Here is a 20,964-nt window from a genome sequence, read left to right on the forward strand (position 1 = left end):
TTAGTTAACTAAATGAGTGTCAGGATTGCAAAAAAAAAAAAAAAATACATATAATTGTTGCAAAATTGTCACAGCTTTTCCTACAAATGTTTCCGAGGATAATTTTTTTTTTTAAGTTTAACGAAGTGGATTATATGATATACTTATTTACGAGTCCCGACGTTATCAGATAACACTTATCAGCTCTGTTATTTCCCAGAATTTCATCAAGAGTTTCCTCAGCTGTAGATTAGCACCGCTACGCTTCGAGTGCAGCAGTCACGTAGGTTGCAATTTTTTTTCTTCTCAACAACGTGTTTTGTGTGCGTCATTTCTCGTGGTATGGACGACCGCGAGCGAACTAAAACCTCGCATGTTAAGTTTAACACACGTGTCCAGGGCTGTCCCAGGATTCACGACTCAAAATCTCTGCTAAAATTTGATGGAGGAAAAAAAAGAATGGCAAGGGGAGGGAACTAACTCTTGCCTGAGAAGGGAGTGGCTGCAGCTGATTGGCTCAGCAAGTAACTGCTCCCTGATGATGGCGACTGGAGCGTCGACCGAAACGCCTGTGAAATCTTAGCCTTCGACGCGGCTACAATCCGGAAGACATAAATGAGGAAAAAAAATAAACTATTTTTTTTATTAAAATGTATTTTAATGTGCTGGCCATTATGATTTTTATTAAAAAATTGAGCATTTATAAAACTGACGAGTGTATATATTTTTCGCAAATTATAAATATATCTTAAGATAAATTATTAAAGCCATTTTAAAGTAAGAACTAATTCGCTTATGGTACTCGTCGTGGAACCTACTTCTTAAAAAAATTAATAAATGTATAATTAAAATACTTATGTTTCATTGAAACAGCTTCTCACGCGTATTCCACTATCTAAAATTGTTTTAATTCACAGACAAAATTTTAGTTACAGGTTGGCTTAGAGATACAGAAATTAAGCATATTTATTTATTCGCAAAAATTCACACATCGTGATTGGACCGCAGTTGATTGGACACGCCCCTCTAGGACCGTGAGCCAACGATGCCCAGCTAGGAGAGAAGTAAGCGAATCAGGCAGTGCCAGTTAAAAAGGATAAAAATTTTCTCGCTGAGAAGACAGCCAACGGGAAAGCAAACGTGGGTTGAGCACACATATGATTTTTAATTCTACCCTGAGGCCAAACGAATCCGCGAAATTTCCGGGTGTGTATGTATTTAAAAAAAAAGTTATTTTGTTCGATTTCCTTGTGTGATTGTTGTTTTATTAATACAGATAGAGTGATAAGTGTTTTTTCTCGTAAAAGGGGTTGGTCTGTAAAGTCGGATTACGGACAATTATTTTACGTGATAACGTCATATAAATTTTTTTAAATTGCTTATTTTAAAAAGCCCACCTTAACCTTTTTGATATTATAGAAGATTTTCTCGCACTGTTGTTGGCCGGTTCTTGCACGCTCGGCTCAGGTGGAACGTGACAATGAGTCATGCTTTTTCGTGCGTGCAGCCGGCGTTCATCGATTTATAAGATGTTATCACGTCAAAAATTTTTTAATTTTCTGTGTGGTCTCACCAAACTCAGCATTTTATCTGTGGGTTGTTCCACCGCGCGAGACCCTCCGTTAAGGCTCTTATCAAAAACATAAGGACCTCGCAAAAGAAAATGGGCCAGGACCCCGCAAAGTCTAGGACCGCCAGTGACTGCGGTCCTTCGACGCGTATGGGAGTGAATTCTGTGGCAAAGGAAGGGGAAAACCCAGAGAAAACCCCGGCTCAGCCGTCGGATGGGCGACTGCCTTTGCGAAAGTTTCCTGCGCGTACAGTCTCGAGCGCACAGAGACTCTTTTGGCTACTCTGTATTTATTTATTTTTTTTGTAAATGGAACCTAAATATTCATGTCAACTTACAGGTATATTCGCAAATTTGTAACTTTAACATGAAAACAAACTGTATCACTGCAAAGCAGTGTTCGCAGTACTACTGGGTTCTTATTCTTACCCGGGCATTTATGCCCTGTGTTGTCCTAGAATCTCCAATAGTTAAATTCATTTGTAAACCGTTCCCTGAATAGATTTCTAGTATTAACTGCGCACATTAATAAGCATGGCATAACAAAGCCAAAGTTTTGTTATTATTAAAAAAAATATTAATTTGAAAATAAAAGCCAAAATAATTGATACCTCTGCAAGTAAAATATCGTGCATCTTAAAACAAAAAATTAAAAAATGGATACTTTGAAGTAAAATTAGTATCTTCACGTTACTTGTGATATAATTCATAGGTGATTTTCTACTTCAGGGGCGTTAATGCGCGCATAAGGGGTAACGGAACAGAACTTGGCAGGCGGCTCAAGTGTTGGCGTTCGTGCAGGGAACCGGTCGGGGCAGCCCCGAGCTCCGAGCCGGGTGGGGGAAAACCAGAGAAATGTTGCCAACCAAAGCCGGCGGCACGAAGGGAAGGGAAGAGAGAGGGAAAAAAAAAATTTCTCTCGGCGTCCCGTCTCCTGACCGTCACGCGTTATCGAAGGGGAGTCCAGGACAGATAATCGGGGGCCCGGACTTATAAGCGCGCGCTGTGCTTATTGAGCTTCGTTATCGCTGCATCGTGGTCGGAGAGAGCCGAGAGCTGTTGGACAGGACTGGTTTCCCCGAGAGGGTCGCAAGGTAACACGCGCCGGAGAGCCATTGTTCGATACACAGAAAAAAAAATGGGGGTTGTATGTAAAGTCGGTTTACGGACGATAATTTTACGTGAAAACGTCATAAGAAAACATTGATGAAAAATTGCATACTTTTTCAATTTTCAAATATTATTTAAAGTTTTTTGCAAAATTCAATTTAAATAATTTGTTTAAATATAATCACGAACAATTAGTTAAAAAGCCCGCCTTAAACTGTTTGATGCTATAGAAGATTTTCTCGCACGGTGGTTGGCCGGTTCTTGCACGCTCGACTCAGGCGGAACGTGACAACTTTTCGTGCGTGCAACCGGCGTTCATCGAATTATAAGACGTTATCAAGTCAAAAAATGTATTCTGTGCTTTTACAAATTAGTTGTCAATAAATAGTTTGTAATGTTTTAAGACAGATATTGCAACCTTGAACAACACATGGCTTTGGTTATATTTGCATATATGAATACGTGTTTCAAGATAACACTTAAGTAGATATTTATTACGAAAATAGGCACATAATTTGATATTTTAATTGATGTCTCATTCAAGTATAATTTTTAAACCATTAAAAATATAATATAATATTCAAAATTTTGACTTTATTGTGTGTTATTATGATTATTAATGTGCGCAGTTAATACTGGAAAGCTATTGTAGGTACTGGGACAACACAATGTATAAATTCCCAGGTAGGAACCCAAACCTAGTATTACGGGAACGCCATTTTGTAGTGATACAGTTTTTTTCAAGTAAATATACAAATTTACAAATATCTGTAATTTTACATGATAAATTCTGTTCCATTTACAAAAAAAAATCCTGAGTAAAGCGTTGGTTTACTACACTGTAAAAATATATATTTGGTAATGTACCTGAGATTGTAATAAAATACTTTTACATTGGGTAAATATTTATTTCCCAAAAAACCACGGTATCTCTCATGTGTATCATATATATGAAAAAGTAACACGCATAAGGAATGTATCATATTTGTATGGTTAACTTCAAATACAACGTACTGCTTGATTACTTTCATTACAATATGTTTGAGAACGTGCTTAGGTATTTTTTTTAGTGTGCGTCTACGTCCTGTACTTGATATTTTATGGTCCGCATGTGGTTCGGAGACCACTCTAACATAACTAAAGGACCTTCTCTTCAGCCATTTAGTGAGAAAAAATAATTGTTATTTGTAGCTCAGCCTTTGCAAACTATTTGTTACATATATGACACAGCACCATAGATAATTCTGATACGGATAGAACTATTTCTCTAGTCGAGTTCACAGACACACTTACAAATTATTTGTTTGCAGTCACTGATTTAATACTATGTTATATTTGTAATATTATTGTCTTAAAAAATGGAAGTTATGTTCGAAAACATTATTCCTTAATATTTTTTGCCCGATTTTTTTTTAGCAATTCGCATAAAATTAGAAACTAAATAACGCACATTAATGCGTTAACATATTCGTCTTGTTCGAAACATAATGTCTTCAAAGTATTGCAGCTAAGTTGAGTCTGCTTTCTTTGGGATACATTCATCACGAGACAGGTATTGCACAGACATAGTACACGCAAGAATCCTAGGTGAATTTTATACTGAAGCAAATAGAAGTGATGATGTATTGAGTAAATTTATGTTTTAGGTTTCAAGTAATTTGTAAATGTACACTGAAAAGAAATTAGAAAAATGTATATACGAGCGATTACTATTTTTTTTTTTCATTTTTTGTCCAGTAATTAAAAAAGTAATGTTTTACAGAAATATTTGCAAAACAAATTGTACTATAGGTTTTGGTAGAAATAAACGAATAAAAATCTCCTATTTAAATAACTAACTTGTTAAGTTACGCAAGTTTTCAATTGAATTATGTTTTATTTTTTATCAATACACTGCAGTTTTATAATTTAGACACTTAAGTCATAATTTAAAGTGCATGATAATTGTAAAAGTAAGTTTACAACGACCAAGTAACCGCTAAACCACACACATATATATTAGGTTATTGAATATGTAGTACTAATTATACTCGTAATAATGCAAGCTGCATTCTCATTACTTCATGAATCATTGGTGTGCATGATGGACGAAGAGAGACTTTTGACGCAATACTTTTAAAACAACAGGCCATAAGACCATAAGATAGTTACTCCGTTAGTTAACTTGGGATATTAGAAGTGGTTACTTAACTATTCAAAGGCTATGAAATTAAAGATGACTCTAAACTACAAATAGGTAATTAACAGTTAAATGGTACAAGAAAAAGAAGAAAAATAATTGAAAGTAGTGCAGATTTTCATGTTAATTGTTTTATGCAAAATTGACAAAATTATGCAGCAAAATTAACTGATAGGTTTGAATGGCTTAGTAAAAAAATACAAAAATTAAATACATAAATATAAACCAATAACGTTTTTCAGCATTTAGGAGCATATAGAAAAGTGGTATCGTTGTAACTGAAGAACATTAGCGGATCCACAAAATTATTATATTAATCAAACTATCGTCAAGGGAACTAAACATATATCAGATCAATTAAATTTTTGTAATTAACATTTTTTATTAATGTTAATATTAAAATATTCAAGTAGCCCACTTTTAAATTAAAGTATACACTTTTCGAGAACAAAAATAATTCAGTTTTAATTTATTTAGGTATTTTGCCTAAATTTAATTCTTCCATAGAGGTCATACCCCATTTAGGATATTTCAGTTATTATTGATAATAAAAAACTAAAACATATATTTATAAAATTAACACACGTATTTCAGTTTTAAGTAGTTTTATATTGAAAATTACTCTTTGTTAAATCTTTTTTAACTGTACTGCAACCCAGTAAATATTTATGATGGATAGACGATTATAAAATATGCACTTTACTTCATGTAAAGTTGCAAATAATTAACAACCTACATACCTTTGACTAACTTAATTAAAAAGCACTGACACTGTGTAAGAGATTAAATAGACATAAGCTGGTAGCGACTTTGGTTTATACTATTTAGAGATTAGTTATCCTTAATGCTGTTTTTTATTATATAGTTTAATTTCAAGGCACTGACAATTAATCTTACTTGTAACATAAATGCGAAAGGTTGGACGGATGGATGTTTGTTACTCAATCACGCCAGAACGGCTGAACATATCTGATGAAATTTGGCTCAGAGATAGATTATATTCTGGAATAGGACATAGACTACTTTTTATCCCGGAAAAATGCACGGTTCCTATAGGATAGCATAGCAATTGCATCCTACAGGAACCGTGTATTTAAAAGGAGTTTCATTGAAGTTCGTGAAATAGAGTTTTAGAGCATTTTTCATTAAAAAGGCTTGACTAATTTTGACAGTAATGGAAAAAATTCTCTAAAAATTTTAAAATAAAAACGAAATTAAAATTTTATGAAAAACCCACGACAATGTAATTGAAAAAGGATATAATAATTTTTTTTGAAAATCCCTCGACTTAAAGTAGACACTTTTTACAGGATTCCGATAAGGTTAGTCGTTCATTCTGGTTAAGCAGTAAGAATTTGGTTCTCACTTTCTGCTACTAGATGGCGCTTTACGGTGAGCATTGAGTTTTCTAAATCGCGCTGTTAAGATTTTCTTGCGAAGAATGACCTTCCAAGCAATCTTTGTTTGAACTTATCTCATTTTAGGACCTATTTTATCACCTTCGCTTCGCTCCTTTGTCTTTAAAAATCTCAAATCTCGATTGATAAATACGGACTTGAAATTGATTTATTGGTTTCCTGTATTTTTTTGTTCAGGTAAATCCCACTAATATTATAAATGCGAAAGGTTGTATCTTTGGATGTTTGTTACTCAATCACACAAAAAACGGCTGAACGGATTTGAATTACATTTTTCACACAGATAGTTTACAATCTGGATTAACACATAGGCTTCATATTAATGTGAAATTCCCTCCATATGGGATTGAAAAAGTGATAAATTCATTTTTATAACAGAAAAAAATCATCGGTCGTAGATAGGGGCAGGAAATTTTCGCGAAAAAATCTAAACGCCTACTAGACTGCAACGAGGTATACCCACACCAGCGGTTTATTCCTTGTGATTGGCGGCCGTCTGCGAGAAAAGTCGTTGCCTTGTTTGCACGAGCCACTAAGGACGAGTTTGCTTCCACACTGCATTAGTGTGATTGGTTGTTGCAACAATCGACATGCACCTCCAAGTAACTCACCCAATCACGAAACACAGACGATGCTACAGTGTTTTAACTTCCAGCTACTCTCGGGATCTTTTCACGAAATTTTCATGGCCCTAGTCATAGACATACAAATAGTGAGTGTGGGTCTTTTATCTATGTCTGCCGTACGGTCTTATAGTAAGGTCTAGCAACTTTCTATTCTTCTTCTTGGTGAGACCCGAGCGCTTAATGAAGCTCGTGGCGGCTAGCGAACTAACAGCGCCAATAACAGATCGGTTTTGAACTTCGTCAATAGATGGCGTTGCCTGGAATTTTAAACGCGCTATCGTTTGGGGCGTCCATCACGTCTTGAATTTTCGTACGTTTGTCCCGTGTGCGTTCCTACACCAACCATCCGATTGCGATGAAATTGTGAGAGTTGTTATGCGCATGCCCACGAAGGTTTGTGAGTTATCACAACTATTTTACAATAGGTGGCGGACGAATAGTTTCAACAAATGTGTGTATTTCATATAGTTTAGCAGCAGTTCGTGTGTTTTCGGTGTATCAGTGCACACACACACTACATTATTTAAATGAATGAAATAGTAACAGCGATAATTCACAGAATTGAATTGAACAAAGTTCAAATAGCGAAATTTAAATTCGTGCATGATATAAACAGTAGGTAGCCCGAGAGTCGTTTCATAAAATGAGTTTATTTCATATTGTGTAGCGGCAGTTAGTCTGTTTTTGTTGTACGAGTGCGCACGGCATGACACAATTAAATTTAATTAAATATAAAACAGAGACAGAGAGATAGAGGCAGATAAAGCGAGGTATAGAAAACGAAATGCAGTTAGATAAAGAGAAATTTAGAGCTATATACAGACTCATAGAGAGAGATATAGAGATGGGTATATAGGGGAGAGAGATAGTGTGAGATATATGTATATATGTAGATATAGAGTTAAAAAAGAGATATAGGTAGATGTTTATTAGAGATATTGATAGATGCTTTGTATATGTGTACATTCTTCAAACAAATTACAAAATAATATTAAATGAGACACTGCAACGCATGCTAAGCATTATCTAGATAATGGAATCTTTTCAATATCAGTAATCTTTCATTTTTCCGCTTTTTTTATAGTGATTTATAGAGTCAAGATTACTTAAAGACCGCCTAATTTTTAGATATATAGAGGTAAAAATAAAGGTAAATAACTATACACTGGCAGAACAACATCTGCCGAGTTCTGCCACTGATAGAAATTATTTTGCACACTTGACATTCAAATTAAGAAGACAATTACTGTCTACATCTGATTTCAGCCTGGGCAACGCCGGATACTGCAGCTAGTTTTAAATACATTTTATCTGTAGGTTAAATTTGACTGACATGGTTCATGGTTCTAATAACCAAGCAATTCATCAAATAATCAATTCTTGAAATAAACCTTCATATACAAACAAATTTCCATACGTACAGAAAATTACGTGGCAGTAGTTGTACGAATAAGAACATTTTTAGTATAATTTAACATTACCAGTTTAGAACAAAAATAATGTTGTGCTCATTAAAATAAACAACTTTACCTTTTGTTCAAAATTACATACACAAACTAATTAAAATTATGACCACTTAAAATTTGATTATGGTTAATTTATTTACTAGAGCATTATTTAAATGATTTAAATTTACTTCTACATTCAACTTTTAATGTGGTGATTTCAAGACCAATACAAAAAAGTGATTTTCAGTTTTATATAAAATTAAATTATGGGTATTTCCAATAAAGAGTAAGTTTTCCAAATAGTTCAGTAAAGCATACAAATTTTATAACTTATGGAAGTAAAATTGAATTTTCTATTTATATTGCTATTTTTTGTGTTTTTTTGGGAAAAAAACTAAGGCAATTGTTAATTTTTGTTCCAGATATATTCATCTGAAACGCCGCCAGTATCTGAAAAATGACAAAAATGAGCAATTTTCATGTAAAAGTTGGCCTCCTTTGCTTTGTTGCAATTTTTTCACCACTCTTTGCACAAAGGTCGCCTGTTTTAATTTCAGCCATAGATGAGAATGAATATTTTAACATTATTCATAAATCAAATTCAGTACAAGACACTTATCAATTAGAAACAAAAACAGAAACCACCACCACCATTTCGTCAGCAATAACTAGCCCGACAACTGCAACGACACCTTCCACTTCTCAATCAACAACGAAACCAGAGACCACCACCAACACCACCACCACTTCGTCATCAACAACTAGCCCGACAAATACAACGACACCTTCCTCTTCTCAATCAACAGCGAAACCAGATACCACCACCAACACCACCACCACTTCGTCATCAACAACTAGCCCGACAAATACAACGACACCTTCCTCTTCTCAATCAACAGCAAAACCAGAGACCACCACCAACACCACCACCACTTCGTCATCAACAACTAGCCCGACAAATACAACGACACCTTCCTCTTCTCAATCAACAGCGAAACCAGAGACCACCACCAACACCACCACCACTTCGTCATCAACAACTAGCCCGACAAATACAACGACACCTTCCTCTTCTCAATCAACAGCGAAACCAGAGACCACCACCAACACCACCACCACTTCGTCATCAACAACTAGCCCGACAAATACAACGACACCTTCCTCTTCTCAATCAACAGCGAAACCAGAGACCACCACCAACACCACCACCACTTCGTCATCAACAACTAGCCCGACAAATACAACGACACCTTCCTCTTCTCAATCAACAGCGAAACCAGATACCACCACCAACACCACCACCACTTCGTCAACAACAACTAGCCCGACAAATACAACGACACCTTCCTCTTCTCAATCAACAGCAAAACCAGAGACCACCACCAACACCACCACCACTTCGTCAACAACAACTAGCCCGACAAATACAACGACACCTTCCTCTTCTCAGCCAACAGCACAACCAGCAACCACTACGACCTCCACCACCACCACCACCACCACCACCAGTCCACCAACAACAACGAGCACGTCAACTCCATCAACTGTAATCATTTCCACATTACCTACGGAAGGTGCTAGTACAACGCCATCAGGAGCAGCGCAGTTGACTGTGAATTTTCTAACGTTTGTCATGTTTCTCTGTGTGCCTTTAATTATTAGATGTAGATAAAGTTTTATCATTTGTGTGTATACAAAGCAAGTATTTGTATGTTTTGTGTTTGTTTTTAATAATTTATTATTTGAAACTAGTTTCATTTTTTAAATGATACTATTTGTCATTTTATATTTACCGTTATTGAAGGCGCTTTAATTCATAGTGACTTTTTGTTTACATTTATTCTTGTTTTTTTTAGCTGCAGGAGAAACATTTTTTTAACAAAATAATTTTTTATACACCTTCCAAGACTTTTGAAGTGATGGAAAAATGTTATCTTATAAAAGAAAATTTTATATTTGAAATATGTAGGTATACATTGTGTATGTGTTTCTCGCCAGAAATCTTACACGTTCTGTCACAAAAACTCTAATATATAATATCGCAGCTAGTATGGCCTTCTGTACCAAATAAACTAAACTTACATGAAATAAAATAAGCATTTTAAAACACTTTAGTAACATTAAAAACACTATCGCTTTAAATGTTGGATCAATTATATTTTTCGAAAATTCTTTCTTTTTTTCTACGCCACTGGAAAAGTGATTTTACTGCGAATAAGCTTAAGTGCTATTATTGTACGCTGATTTGAAAATAAAAATACATATTTCCATTGCTAATGTAAATGTAAAACATTTTTATATATTTATGAAAATGTTAAATCAAATGTATGAAAATTTATATTTTAATTTTCTGTTTCAAAGTCTTAAAATCACTGTCAATTTTTTTTACGTAATAGATCTATGGCTATTAAAGAATAAAATCTGCAAAGAATACGTATTAATTTGTAAGAAAATAAAAAGATTTTATTAAAAATATTGAAAACCTAATTTTTGAAAGAAAGACCTGTATACATGTATATGTCTACCTTCTACGATGAGTACCAGAAAACTAAATATCTAATACTAATTGAAAGAAAGATCTATCTATATATATATAACTTACGTCAACGATGACCGTACCTTTGTACTTTATGCACAGAATAAGATTATTTCTCTGATTCATTTCACTCCAGGTCGACATCAGGGTCACATCCTTTGGCGGGTCACAACTGATAGGGTCACCACGCAGGGTCACCAAGGAGTTGTCACGAGCTCTGTAGTCCATTCATAAACTTGAATTTTTACCTAGCAGCCCAATGAATCCTCTAAATAATCGTGGCATGTACGTGAGAATGTTTTTGTACATACCCGAAAATAGCTATCCAACATCAGAAAATCAAATAAAAAAACATTCAGACAATTTTCCTTGCGTATGAAAGTCTGCGTGAGAAATCACGTCTCTTTTGAAGTATGGATTTCTAAACGCCACTAGCCATGCAACGTAATAATACAGATAAGTGATTACTTGTTTATTTTCTGAATAAAACCATGTTGACAGTAAATTGTGACCGTATTTACGATACATAGATGGAAATTCGTATGTGGATAAAAAAAATTCACAATTAAATTTTTATGTTGTTTTTTTATGTTTAGTAAGTTTTGTTTGTATTTTAAATGTGGTGTTTAGGGTGACTTTTCTTACTTAACATCAACACTGCCATCCATAAATATAAATGATGGATCGCTTTGGTAAGTAACTTTAGTATTCAGACCTTCTCTTAATGTTTTAAGTGAAGAATGCTGTTAGATAATTTAATTATAATTACTTACTATGCAAACTGGTGAATATTTTACATAATGTTAATTAAAATATAAATAATATAAATGAAGAGAAAATAGCTCAAAACACAAACTAAAGCAGCAAATATTCAGGTAAAAAATATAAATTAAGTATACAATTCTTATAGTAGGCCTACAATAAAATACACGTTTATCTATAGAAAAGTGTATACACATAACCAACTGTAACGGGAAATGTGTGCATGTATCAAAATTTTCAGAGTACTTCACTATTTATGTGCTTGGTATCAGCAATATTTGTATACTTATAACTCGTAAATAAAAGCAGTTATTTAGAATTCTTTATTTTTTATCACACGTTTAGTGTGAAATTAGGTACGGTGACGTCATTTTTACCTGTAAATTAATATTCATATTTTGCTCTCACAAATAGCTATTTTTTCTATCCTCATAATTGCATGTTTTTAGTTTGTTGTCACGCCGTAGTACCATGTTTTGTTTTTGGGTTATTATTAAAAACAGTATAATTGTAAATATTTGATTTCTTTTTAAAATTATATTTGAACCTATAGTGCTATGGGCAGTTTGTTTCTTTTTTCTCTCCATAATGGTTGTAACGGTTTGCCATAGGAAATTCAGGATGTACACCATGATGCAAAAACATTTATATCTGGTGTTCAAATTTTGAAATATTAATTGGCACACAAATATAAATGTATGGGTATTTCATTAAATAATTTATGAGGGAAGAAGTATCCATAAATTTGTACTGCAATCGTTCCTTAAACTCCTAAATGCTGACTTCTTAAAAAAAATAGGAAATAATACTATTTTCCAACCATTAGGAATGTAATATTGGATACATCAGTCCGAAAAAGGGATTTTCTTCCATTGCCGGCATTAAAAGCACGAACAGCCATAAAAATGACAAATCATTCAGGCCCTGTCCACGCACCGCCTATGTCACAGCGGGTTGGAAAAGTGGGGGTGAGGGGGTGAGTTGTCACATGTCTCCCAGATGCGGGCTATCATAAAACACTTTACATTAGTATTTTCTCGGTCTTGCTTAAGCAGCCCGCCTGGTCAGGGTTAGTGGGGCGGGATGATAAGTGCGACGCTAGCTGTTGCCTCTAGCGCGTTATCACCTCTAAGCGCAATGCTCTGAACTGGCGCACAGACTTTACGTAAGTATTCATATTAACGATTACTTTCGTGAACTTTTACAAGCTCAGAAATAACGTCTAGTATACATATAAGCGATTAAAAATTTTTGTAACTCAACAAGTGTGAAAATATATCTCTATTATTTTACAAAAATATCCCCTAAATGAAAGAAACGACAAGGCGTGTGCGACAGTGGCACAAGAGTAACACAATTTTTTTTTCAGGGCAAACTTGTAAATGCTGTAAGTATTTTAACGACTACTGAAAAATTTCCCTCAGACAGCGGTGGAGGGGAGAATTTCCCTACTGATGCAGCATTGAGAAAGGTTTGTACAAATTTGCACAGCGTTTATAAATTGGTTGAAATAAGTATTTTCATTGCAATTTCAAGTCACCTACTGAATATACTTTTTTTCTAAATGTTGGCTTACAGGTATACGTTTCAACTATTTACTGTATTTTTGTATAAGTAAGTAGTGCACAACTATCGTATTATTTGTTGAAAGCCCTAGTTGCAAACCTTTGTTTATTTAAATGACCTTAATCACCGTATCATGTGCAGGGGGAAGGCAATTTGCGAGAAAAAAAACTCTGAACGCCCTTCAGACTGCAAAATGGTATGCCCGTAAAACACAGTTTCTTCCTTGTGATTGGCGGCCTTCTGCAAGAAAAGCCACTACCTTATTTGGCCGGGCCATTCAGGACGCGTTTGCAACCGCGCTGAATTATTGTGATTGGTGCGCTGTCCACAGTCATATAGATGGGTCTGGAAACTTACTTTTATTCTCCGTCGGCCTAGCCAAGCTCACGGCGGTCTACTAGTGGTAGCGGAACCCATTATTAACATTTTCTTAAATGGGAGCTTCGTATAAAAGTTGGAATATAATAAAAAAAACAACGGTTTTGTTTTAAACTTGGGGTATAGTTCGGGATTTTCAATTTCTTTAGGGAGCTTTTAAGGGTTTAAATGCATAGCAATAACTTGTAACTTTGCCGCAATTTTCAGGTAAAAGCTGGAGTGTTGAGAATGCGGATTAAAAAAAAAAAAAACTGGGATCTCCCGTAAGAAAAATTGTTTGAAATGTTAGGTGCGTATTTAAATATAGAAAATTCGTTTGCTTCAAATTTTAATCTTTAGGAAAGTGTTCATTCTTTAAAATGTGATATTTAATCCAGTAATTATTTTTATTCTAATAAGGGGTGGGTCGGAGTCAGGGCTCACCGATTTGGCTAAAACTGTGTGAGTAGTAGCAGGTAGGTGCCCCTTTCGACGTCCTGAAGTATCTCGACTCAGTGGCCCTTAGGAAGGGAGCTTCAATAAGCCGACGAGACACGCCAAGACGAAGGATAGGAAATTGCCAGACCTGTCTACACGACAGTGGTTCTGACAGTGGACATGTGAATGAAAGAAACTCGACCAAACTTTAAACCCAGACGATGCTACACAGTTTCAAGTCCCAGCAAGTCTCGAAATCGTTTCGCGAAAGAAAGTTGCATGCTCCTTATCATGTGTTATTTCGTACCCCCAGAAAAAATTATAATCCAACTGCAATCAAGGGATAATATAACCAAATCGTGGGTAGAAACAAGGAAATTTTGCGGATTAATTTGGCATCAGGCTTAAATTCGTTATCATGTATACGTCATCTACCCACGTCGGTTTTTCCTGTTGTCTGATGTGTTACGGTGCAAAAAGAGAAGCCTATGATGTACATTCTGTATTGCACAGACCCGAACAAGCCCGAATACCTACCTTCGGCCAACAACGAGATAAATTTGTATTACTTTACAAAATTGTGGATGGTTGGTTATGTTAGGTTAGTATAGCTACATTAAAAATACTGTCAAATCATTTTAACGGTTGTTTAGGAATTGGCCGAAGGTAGATATTCGGGCTTGTTCGGGTCTGTGCAATACAGAATGTACATCATAGGCATCCCGTGCAAAAAACGCTCTTTTGAGTGGGTCTATGTGAATCTCTCACTTGACTACATTCTTAGTGGACATGTGCGGAAACAATAATTGCTATCCAGTAATCAAAGCAGCAAAGGTATACATTCTTGCAGTCTCCCTTTCGATGAAAAAATAAAATAAAAACTCCGCGAATTTTTTTTTTTTTTGGGTCTTTGTCATGAGCAAACAGTGCAGAAGGTAAATATTGCAGTAGCATAACGAATGAACGACTCTGAAATCTCTGTGTACAAGTCTGTGAGGTATAGCCTGCCACTGTTAAATGTCGAATAATCGGCAGGTCACTATCAACGAATCATAAACGATATAAGTGTGACTCCAGCCGATTGTAATACACTCTTTTTTCAGCCACGTGAACACGCAACCGCTTCATCTTTTAGTTCTTATATTTTTTTGTAGTAATTAAAATCTTGAGTTATTTACAATAAATATATAGGAACTTAAAGTTTCCATATAACGTTTTTACAAAATTTTTATGCCAAAACAATTGTATATCGTTTTAGTATTTGAACAGTTGACTTCGAAAAGAAAGAAAGGATGCACATTAATAGATTTTAAGAGGAAATCACGTAGTTTGCATTGACATATTTATTTCAGGTTAAGTCGTTTAAAAAATATCAAAAATTAAACAATTTGTAGCAGTTTAGACACTATTTATTTGAGTTGTTCCACTAAGTTGCATGCTTTGCTCGGAAAAAGGTGAATTAAAAAAAATTAACTAATGAAAATATTGAAACCAAGATGGCGTCATTCGGTTAATTAACCTCTCCATTATCGAGCTTATATTTATTGTTACGCCCTGATTTTTACTGTCAGTTCACATACTAAAGCTGGCTCGGCGGGATAAAATAAGTGATGATTTCATGGGAGAAACAACAACTATTGCGACAGTCTTTGAATTATGACATTCATTCAGTGCCCAGAGCTAGGTACTTTTTCACGTAGAACCATTCAATACAGGAAAATATGCAAGCTGATCTGTAAGCCCGAAATGTTCAGGGTTTAGGGTGTGGAGATTAATCCGCCAACTTGGAGCAATTTGAGCTTGTTGGAGCTAGTTGGAGGCACTGAAGTCAGTTGAAGCTAAATATAGTTGGAGCTAGTTGGAGCCAAATGTAGCCAATCAGAGCCTTTGCAGTGAGGTTTTAGCTAGTTCGTACCATAGGCGTGCGCAGGACTTCAGTATTGGTGGTGCCAGATTATACAACAGCTCTGTTATTCACGGACCCCGAGCCTAAAGCGGGGGGTGGGGGGGTCCTCCCCCGGAAAAATTTGGATTTGAAAGCGCAAAATGGTGCTATTTAAGGTGTTTCCGAACAAAAACATTAAATACACAGATGTAAAAATTTTAAAATTTTTTATGACGAACTATGGCTTTGAACGTTACAATCACCAGGAAAACTACTAAACTATTTACAGTTTTCAGCGTTGTTGAGCCATAAAGTAAATTGCACAAATTGTTTGCACGGAATTCATTCTGTACTTACATGTTTTCTGAAGACGTCAAATAAATGCTAGAAAAAACATTCTCAAATGTTAAGTTTTAAAATAAACAAATCAAGGGAGTTTTTGTAACAGAGCCTACCTTAAATATGTAAAATATTAAAATAATAAAAATACAAAAATAAGAGTGGGCAAAAGTTTTAACTTTTGGAATACAACAAAAATGTTTTGTGGGCGACTGCATCTAAGTCATCAAGCCAATCCTTTTAACTAACTAAACTCTCTCTCTTTTTTTAAATAAACCCTGGCGGACTGCGGCTATTATTCCGTGCGCCTGCCGAGTGGAGTGAACAGTGGACACCGAGCGCGCATTCTATGTAATTCGAGGAGAACTATGAGAAGTATTTACTTTTCAGAAGTTTCGTAGCCGCGGCCCGCGTGTACAACACAAGTAATTGCAACTGGCTTGTTTCCGTGTGTATAGTTGGTTAGATTGATAATTGATATACTGATAGTGTTATGAGCACATATCTGTAACTCGACACGATTGGAAAACAAATTTTTTTGGAAATAATACGGATTTTTGTAAGTATTTATTATTTCTGCTTGTAAAAAACCAAATAACGTTAACCCTAATGGTGGTGCCAAGGCACCTGTGGCACCCACCGTGCGCACGCCTATGGTTCGTACCAAATGTGACCTGTTTGAGCAATGCCAGAATGTGATCGGTTAACATTAAATTCATTACACAATAAAATATATCATATTCAAATAAATTACAGAATATTTTTTGTTTTGATTCACGTAGGAGAAGGTGGTAATATGGACACAGCTGATTTTATGGACCCCCTCAATTTCCAAGCAGTGACGTGCTGCACTCTTTTGGTCATTGCATGAACTATCTCTTTATGAAGTGCCAACAGCAGGTAGATGTCGCAGCAAACCAGTAGTGTCGCATTATATGAACAGCGAGGCAAGGAAAGTTTCTAATATTGTGAAAACGTTTGCAAGGTATGTAAAATTTTATTCTAATTTAAGTTTAATTTGCATAACAAGAAATGTTTTTATTTTATCTTAGAGGGTAATATTGAGGCTGTAACAGTATTTTATCAGAGTTCGATATTTTCTGTTTCTCTATGTACTATTGAATTCCAAATCCAACATGATGCTGTCGGTATTATGGACCCCCTGGAATGTCTGTAATATGGACCCGGGGTCCATATTACATGCATTTTTATCGGGTCTATTTCTTACAAGAAATAATTTAGAAACTGTAAATTTTTCTTATTTTATTTAATGTCTAATTTTTCCTCGGAAGAACATGAGCGATTTGCTGATGAGGGGTGCTCCACCTGGTGCAATAGGAAGAGCTCACCCTTCAGGATGGGTTCAGGCAAACCTCTTCACTGAATGGCTTCAACACTTCGTTGACAAAACTAAACCCACAAAGGAAAACCCAGTTCTCCTAATCTTGGATGGGCATTACTCACACACAAAAAACCTGGACGTAATCAATTTGGCACGGGACAATCACGTTCTCATCCTATCTTTGCCAGCCCACACTACGCACAAACTTCAACCTCTAGACAGAACATTCATGGGGCCATTGAAATCTTACTACAGTGATTTCATTCGACAAGAGCTATTCCATGGAGAGAAACGTCTGGGACCATTTGACATTGCAGGTCTGTTCGGAAAGGCCTACTTAGAATGCACGAGGGCATCTATTGCAGTGAATGGATTCCGAGTGACTGGTATCTGGCCATGTAACCGCAATATTTTTCCAGAATCAGAATTTCTCGCTGCACAACAAGCTGCTGAGATTCTTAATGCACAAAGCCAAACTTCCAGCATATCTACAGTGTCCAACAATCCACCAACCTTAATCTCCATACCCAAGCAGTCTTCACCGATTGCATCGACAGCGGCCATTAGCCCTACTTCTCAAGTTGGCAACAAGTCGTCTCTTATTTCACCTAAGGATATTCAGCGTCTACCTCGACTCAAACATAAATCAAAACGTGGGAGGAAACCATCATCCGCAAATATAATTACTGGGTCCCCGTATAAAACTGCTTTACAGGTGGCAATTCAAGAAAAAGAAGCGAAGCTGTCGAAAAAAAGAACAGGTCGAGGAAGATGTGTAGGTGTCTGTCAACCTACAACAACTGCTCAGACTCAGACTCAGACTCAACCAACTACGTCTGGTCTTGTCTTTCAGCGCCCAAGAACTGTAAAACGAACTAAGAAAAGGAGACTGGCATTTGAAGGATCAAGTTCTGATAGTGACTCTTACGCATCGTGTGCATTAGATGATGTTAAGACAGAGTCACCCCTTGAAGTACCAGTGGGAGAAAAGGCTCCAGATACAGAAGATTCTCTCTGCATGTTTTGTGAAGGGGCATTTACTGATGACTGCAGGGGAGAATTGTGGGTAAGGTGCGAGATGTGCAACCAATGGGCACACAGTGAATGTGCTGGGGCTGAAAAGGACATTTCCTATATGTGTGATTTTTGTCGCTAAACATTTTATTTAAGTGAACTTTAGATTTTAATTTAGGTATTTACGTATTTAGGCATGACTATTGTGCCATAGAATTGAATTTGAATGGTCTGTGTTGTCTTAATACAATTTAAATATTATGTCGACTATTAGGGGTCCATATTACCAGCATTTAAGGGTCAGTAGGCACTTTGCGAAACAACTCATCCCAGATCATTTGTATGTATAAATAAATTTCATTAAATGCAATAAATGTGTGTATAATAAGTTAATGAAGTTATCCACGCATCAAATAATTGATTGAAGCTGTAAAGTTACTAGTAAATTTCATAAAACTAAATGGGGGTCCATATTACCACCTTCTCCCTACTGTACCAGCGATCATTAATACATAAGTGATGCCCATAGTTTTGGCCCGTAACTTTGGAATTGGTGTGGATCAGCTCTCTTTAGTACACGTGCATGACGTTAATTGGGGAAACATATTTGTCAAGCTTGATGGAAGGTAATAAATACTAGTACACTCGAGAGCGGGTAAAATAAACCAATATTTTTAGTGCGCTCTAGCAGATGAAAACAAAATGGTAGATTCAAGATGGCAGCCATGATGCCATACTGACTTATATACCTTGGCAATATATTCCTTGGTAGCAATATTGGGGGTGAGTCTAATTGAGGAAATGAATTAAGACGGACCTGTCGCCATTTTTTCTACAAGTGGATCCACCGTGAATCGAACCCAGAACCTTCGATATTCATGGCGTGCATTTTTTATTTAAATATATTTTAATAAAATTGAATCAGTTTTTGTTTGGAATATTTTGGCCAAAATTAAAAGAGTCTTAAGTTGAAGATCAAGGGGCCTTTTTGAGGAATCTTGGCCCTCTTTGAGGAGTTTGCCCCTATCTGAGGAAAATTGCCTCTCTCTGAGAGTTTTTGAAGAGAAAAAATTGTAAATTTTTCTTTGAATTGGGGGGTTTTAATCGAAATAAGGAATTTTTTTTCATATTCAGCACTTTTGAGTTGTTTTTGAGGTCATTTGAGGAAATTTTCGGCCGTGACCTCACAATTAAAGATGGCGGACCCCGATTTCATGGCTCCATACCATGAACCCTAGCGCCAACATACATTTTTATACTACTCTCGAGCTTAATATTTGAAAAAAAACAACTAATTTTTAAAGTCTAAACCCCTTTAAGATAATAAATATAGGTGTAGAAACTTTAGATTACATAGTATATATATAAAGATCATGTTTATATGAATTTTCACAATCTCTTGGGTTCGGGATGTTGTACTGAAAACTAAGCCTAACCCGTCATGTAAGTTTTATTTTGGTACTTACAGATAATTTTGCAGTTAAAATTTTAAAATGTGGTAGTAGAAGTTTAAATGAACGCATTTTTCAAGGGTGGAAATAAGTGAAAAATTAGTATAAAGTGAGCAACCATAAATCAAATAAAATGTTTTAATTATGAATCATTGTCACGAATAAAAAAATAACGTACAACATTCATCAGAAGACAAACCTTTCAACAAAAATTAAATGCAATTCTTAAGCACTGGAATATACGTAGGAATTGTCATGGAAATAAAACAACGAGATGGTCAGGGCGTACTCAGGGGGTGGTATTGGGGAGGGGGGGAAATAGCACCCTTATCTCAAAAACTAAAAAATAAATAAATAAGAATCTCTCATTCCTACTAATAAAAGAAAATAATGTAACAGCGGACGAAAGTTTTTCTGTTCCCCGCCACCCCCTCTTTTCCTCAAAATGAAAATCTGCGGACACTTCTGGTGGAAACTGCTTATCAAGTGCGTGTCCATCCCAAAACACAAAACACGGGTAAGGGTCCGTTGCGGCTTATCAATAATAAACAATAACGAAAAGTAGAAACATCATTTTTGATGCGTAACATCTTAGCTCTAGATAGACGGCCTTTTATGTAGTTTGAGTAATTTCGTGAATGGAACGGAAGTCAAGAAACGCAAATGTGTAACAACCACAGTGCTGCCATCAGTGGCGGATAGCGCTAATCAAAGTTCACAAAAGAAAGGGAAACTTCACAGTATAAACTGTTTAACGGATTTTAAAAATATAGATAGTTTTTGAATAAAATACCGTGTTTGAAAATCAGTTCCAAAGCCGATGATTAGTATTTTTATAAAAATTCATTTACGCTTTCATCGGAACCCTTACATAATATAGTTTAGAATATCGGTACGCTAATAGATGGATTCAAAGATTCGATGAAGTTTCTGCGACGGCGATT

The 20,964-nt window shown here is 35.7% G+C and overlaps 1 protein-coding gene across 1 annotated transcript; it reads left to right on the forward strand.

The window, feature by feature from the left end:
• Window positions 1–2,562: 2,562 nt before the first annotated feature.
• On the forward strand, window positions 2,563–10,803 carry LOC134535046 (salivary glue protein Sgs-3-like). The gene is made up of 2 exons (XM_063373885.1): window positions 2,563–2,643; window positions 8,753–10,803. The coding sequence occupies exon 2, from the start codon at window positions 8,788–8,790 to the stop codon at window positions 10,000–10,002; it is 1,215 nt and encodes a 404-aa protein (XP_063229955.1). The 5' UTR covers window positions 2,563–2,643; window positions 8,753–8,787; the 3' UTR covers window positions 10,003–10,803.
• Window positions 10,804–20,964: the final 10,161 nt, after the last annotated feature.

This window comes from Bacillus rossius, chromosome 8 (genome assembly GCF_032445375.1).
Source record: "Bacillus rossius redtenbacheri isolate Brsri chromosome 8, Brsri_v3, whole genome shotgun sequence".
Taxonomy (NCBI): Eukaryota; Metazoa; Arthropoda; class Insecta; order Phasmatodea; family Bacillidae; genus Bacillus; species Bacillus rossius.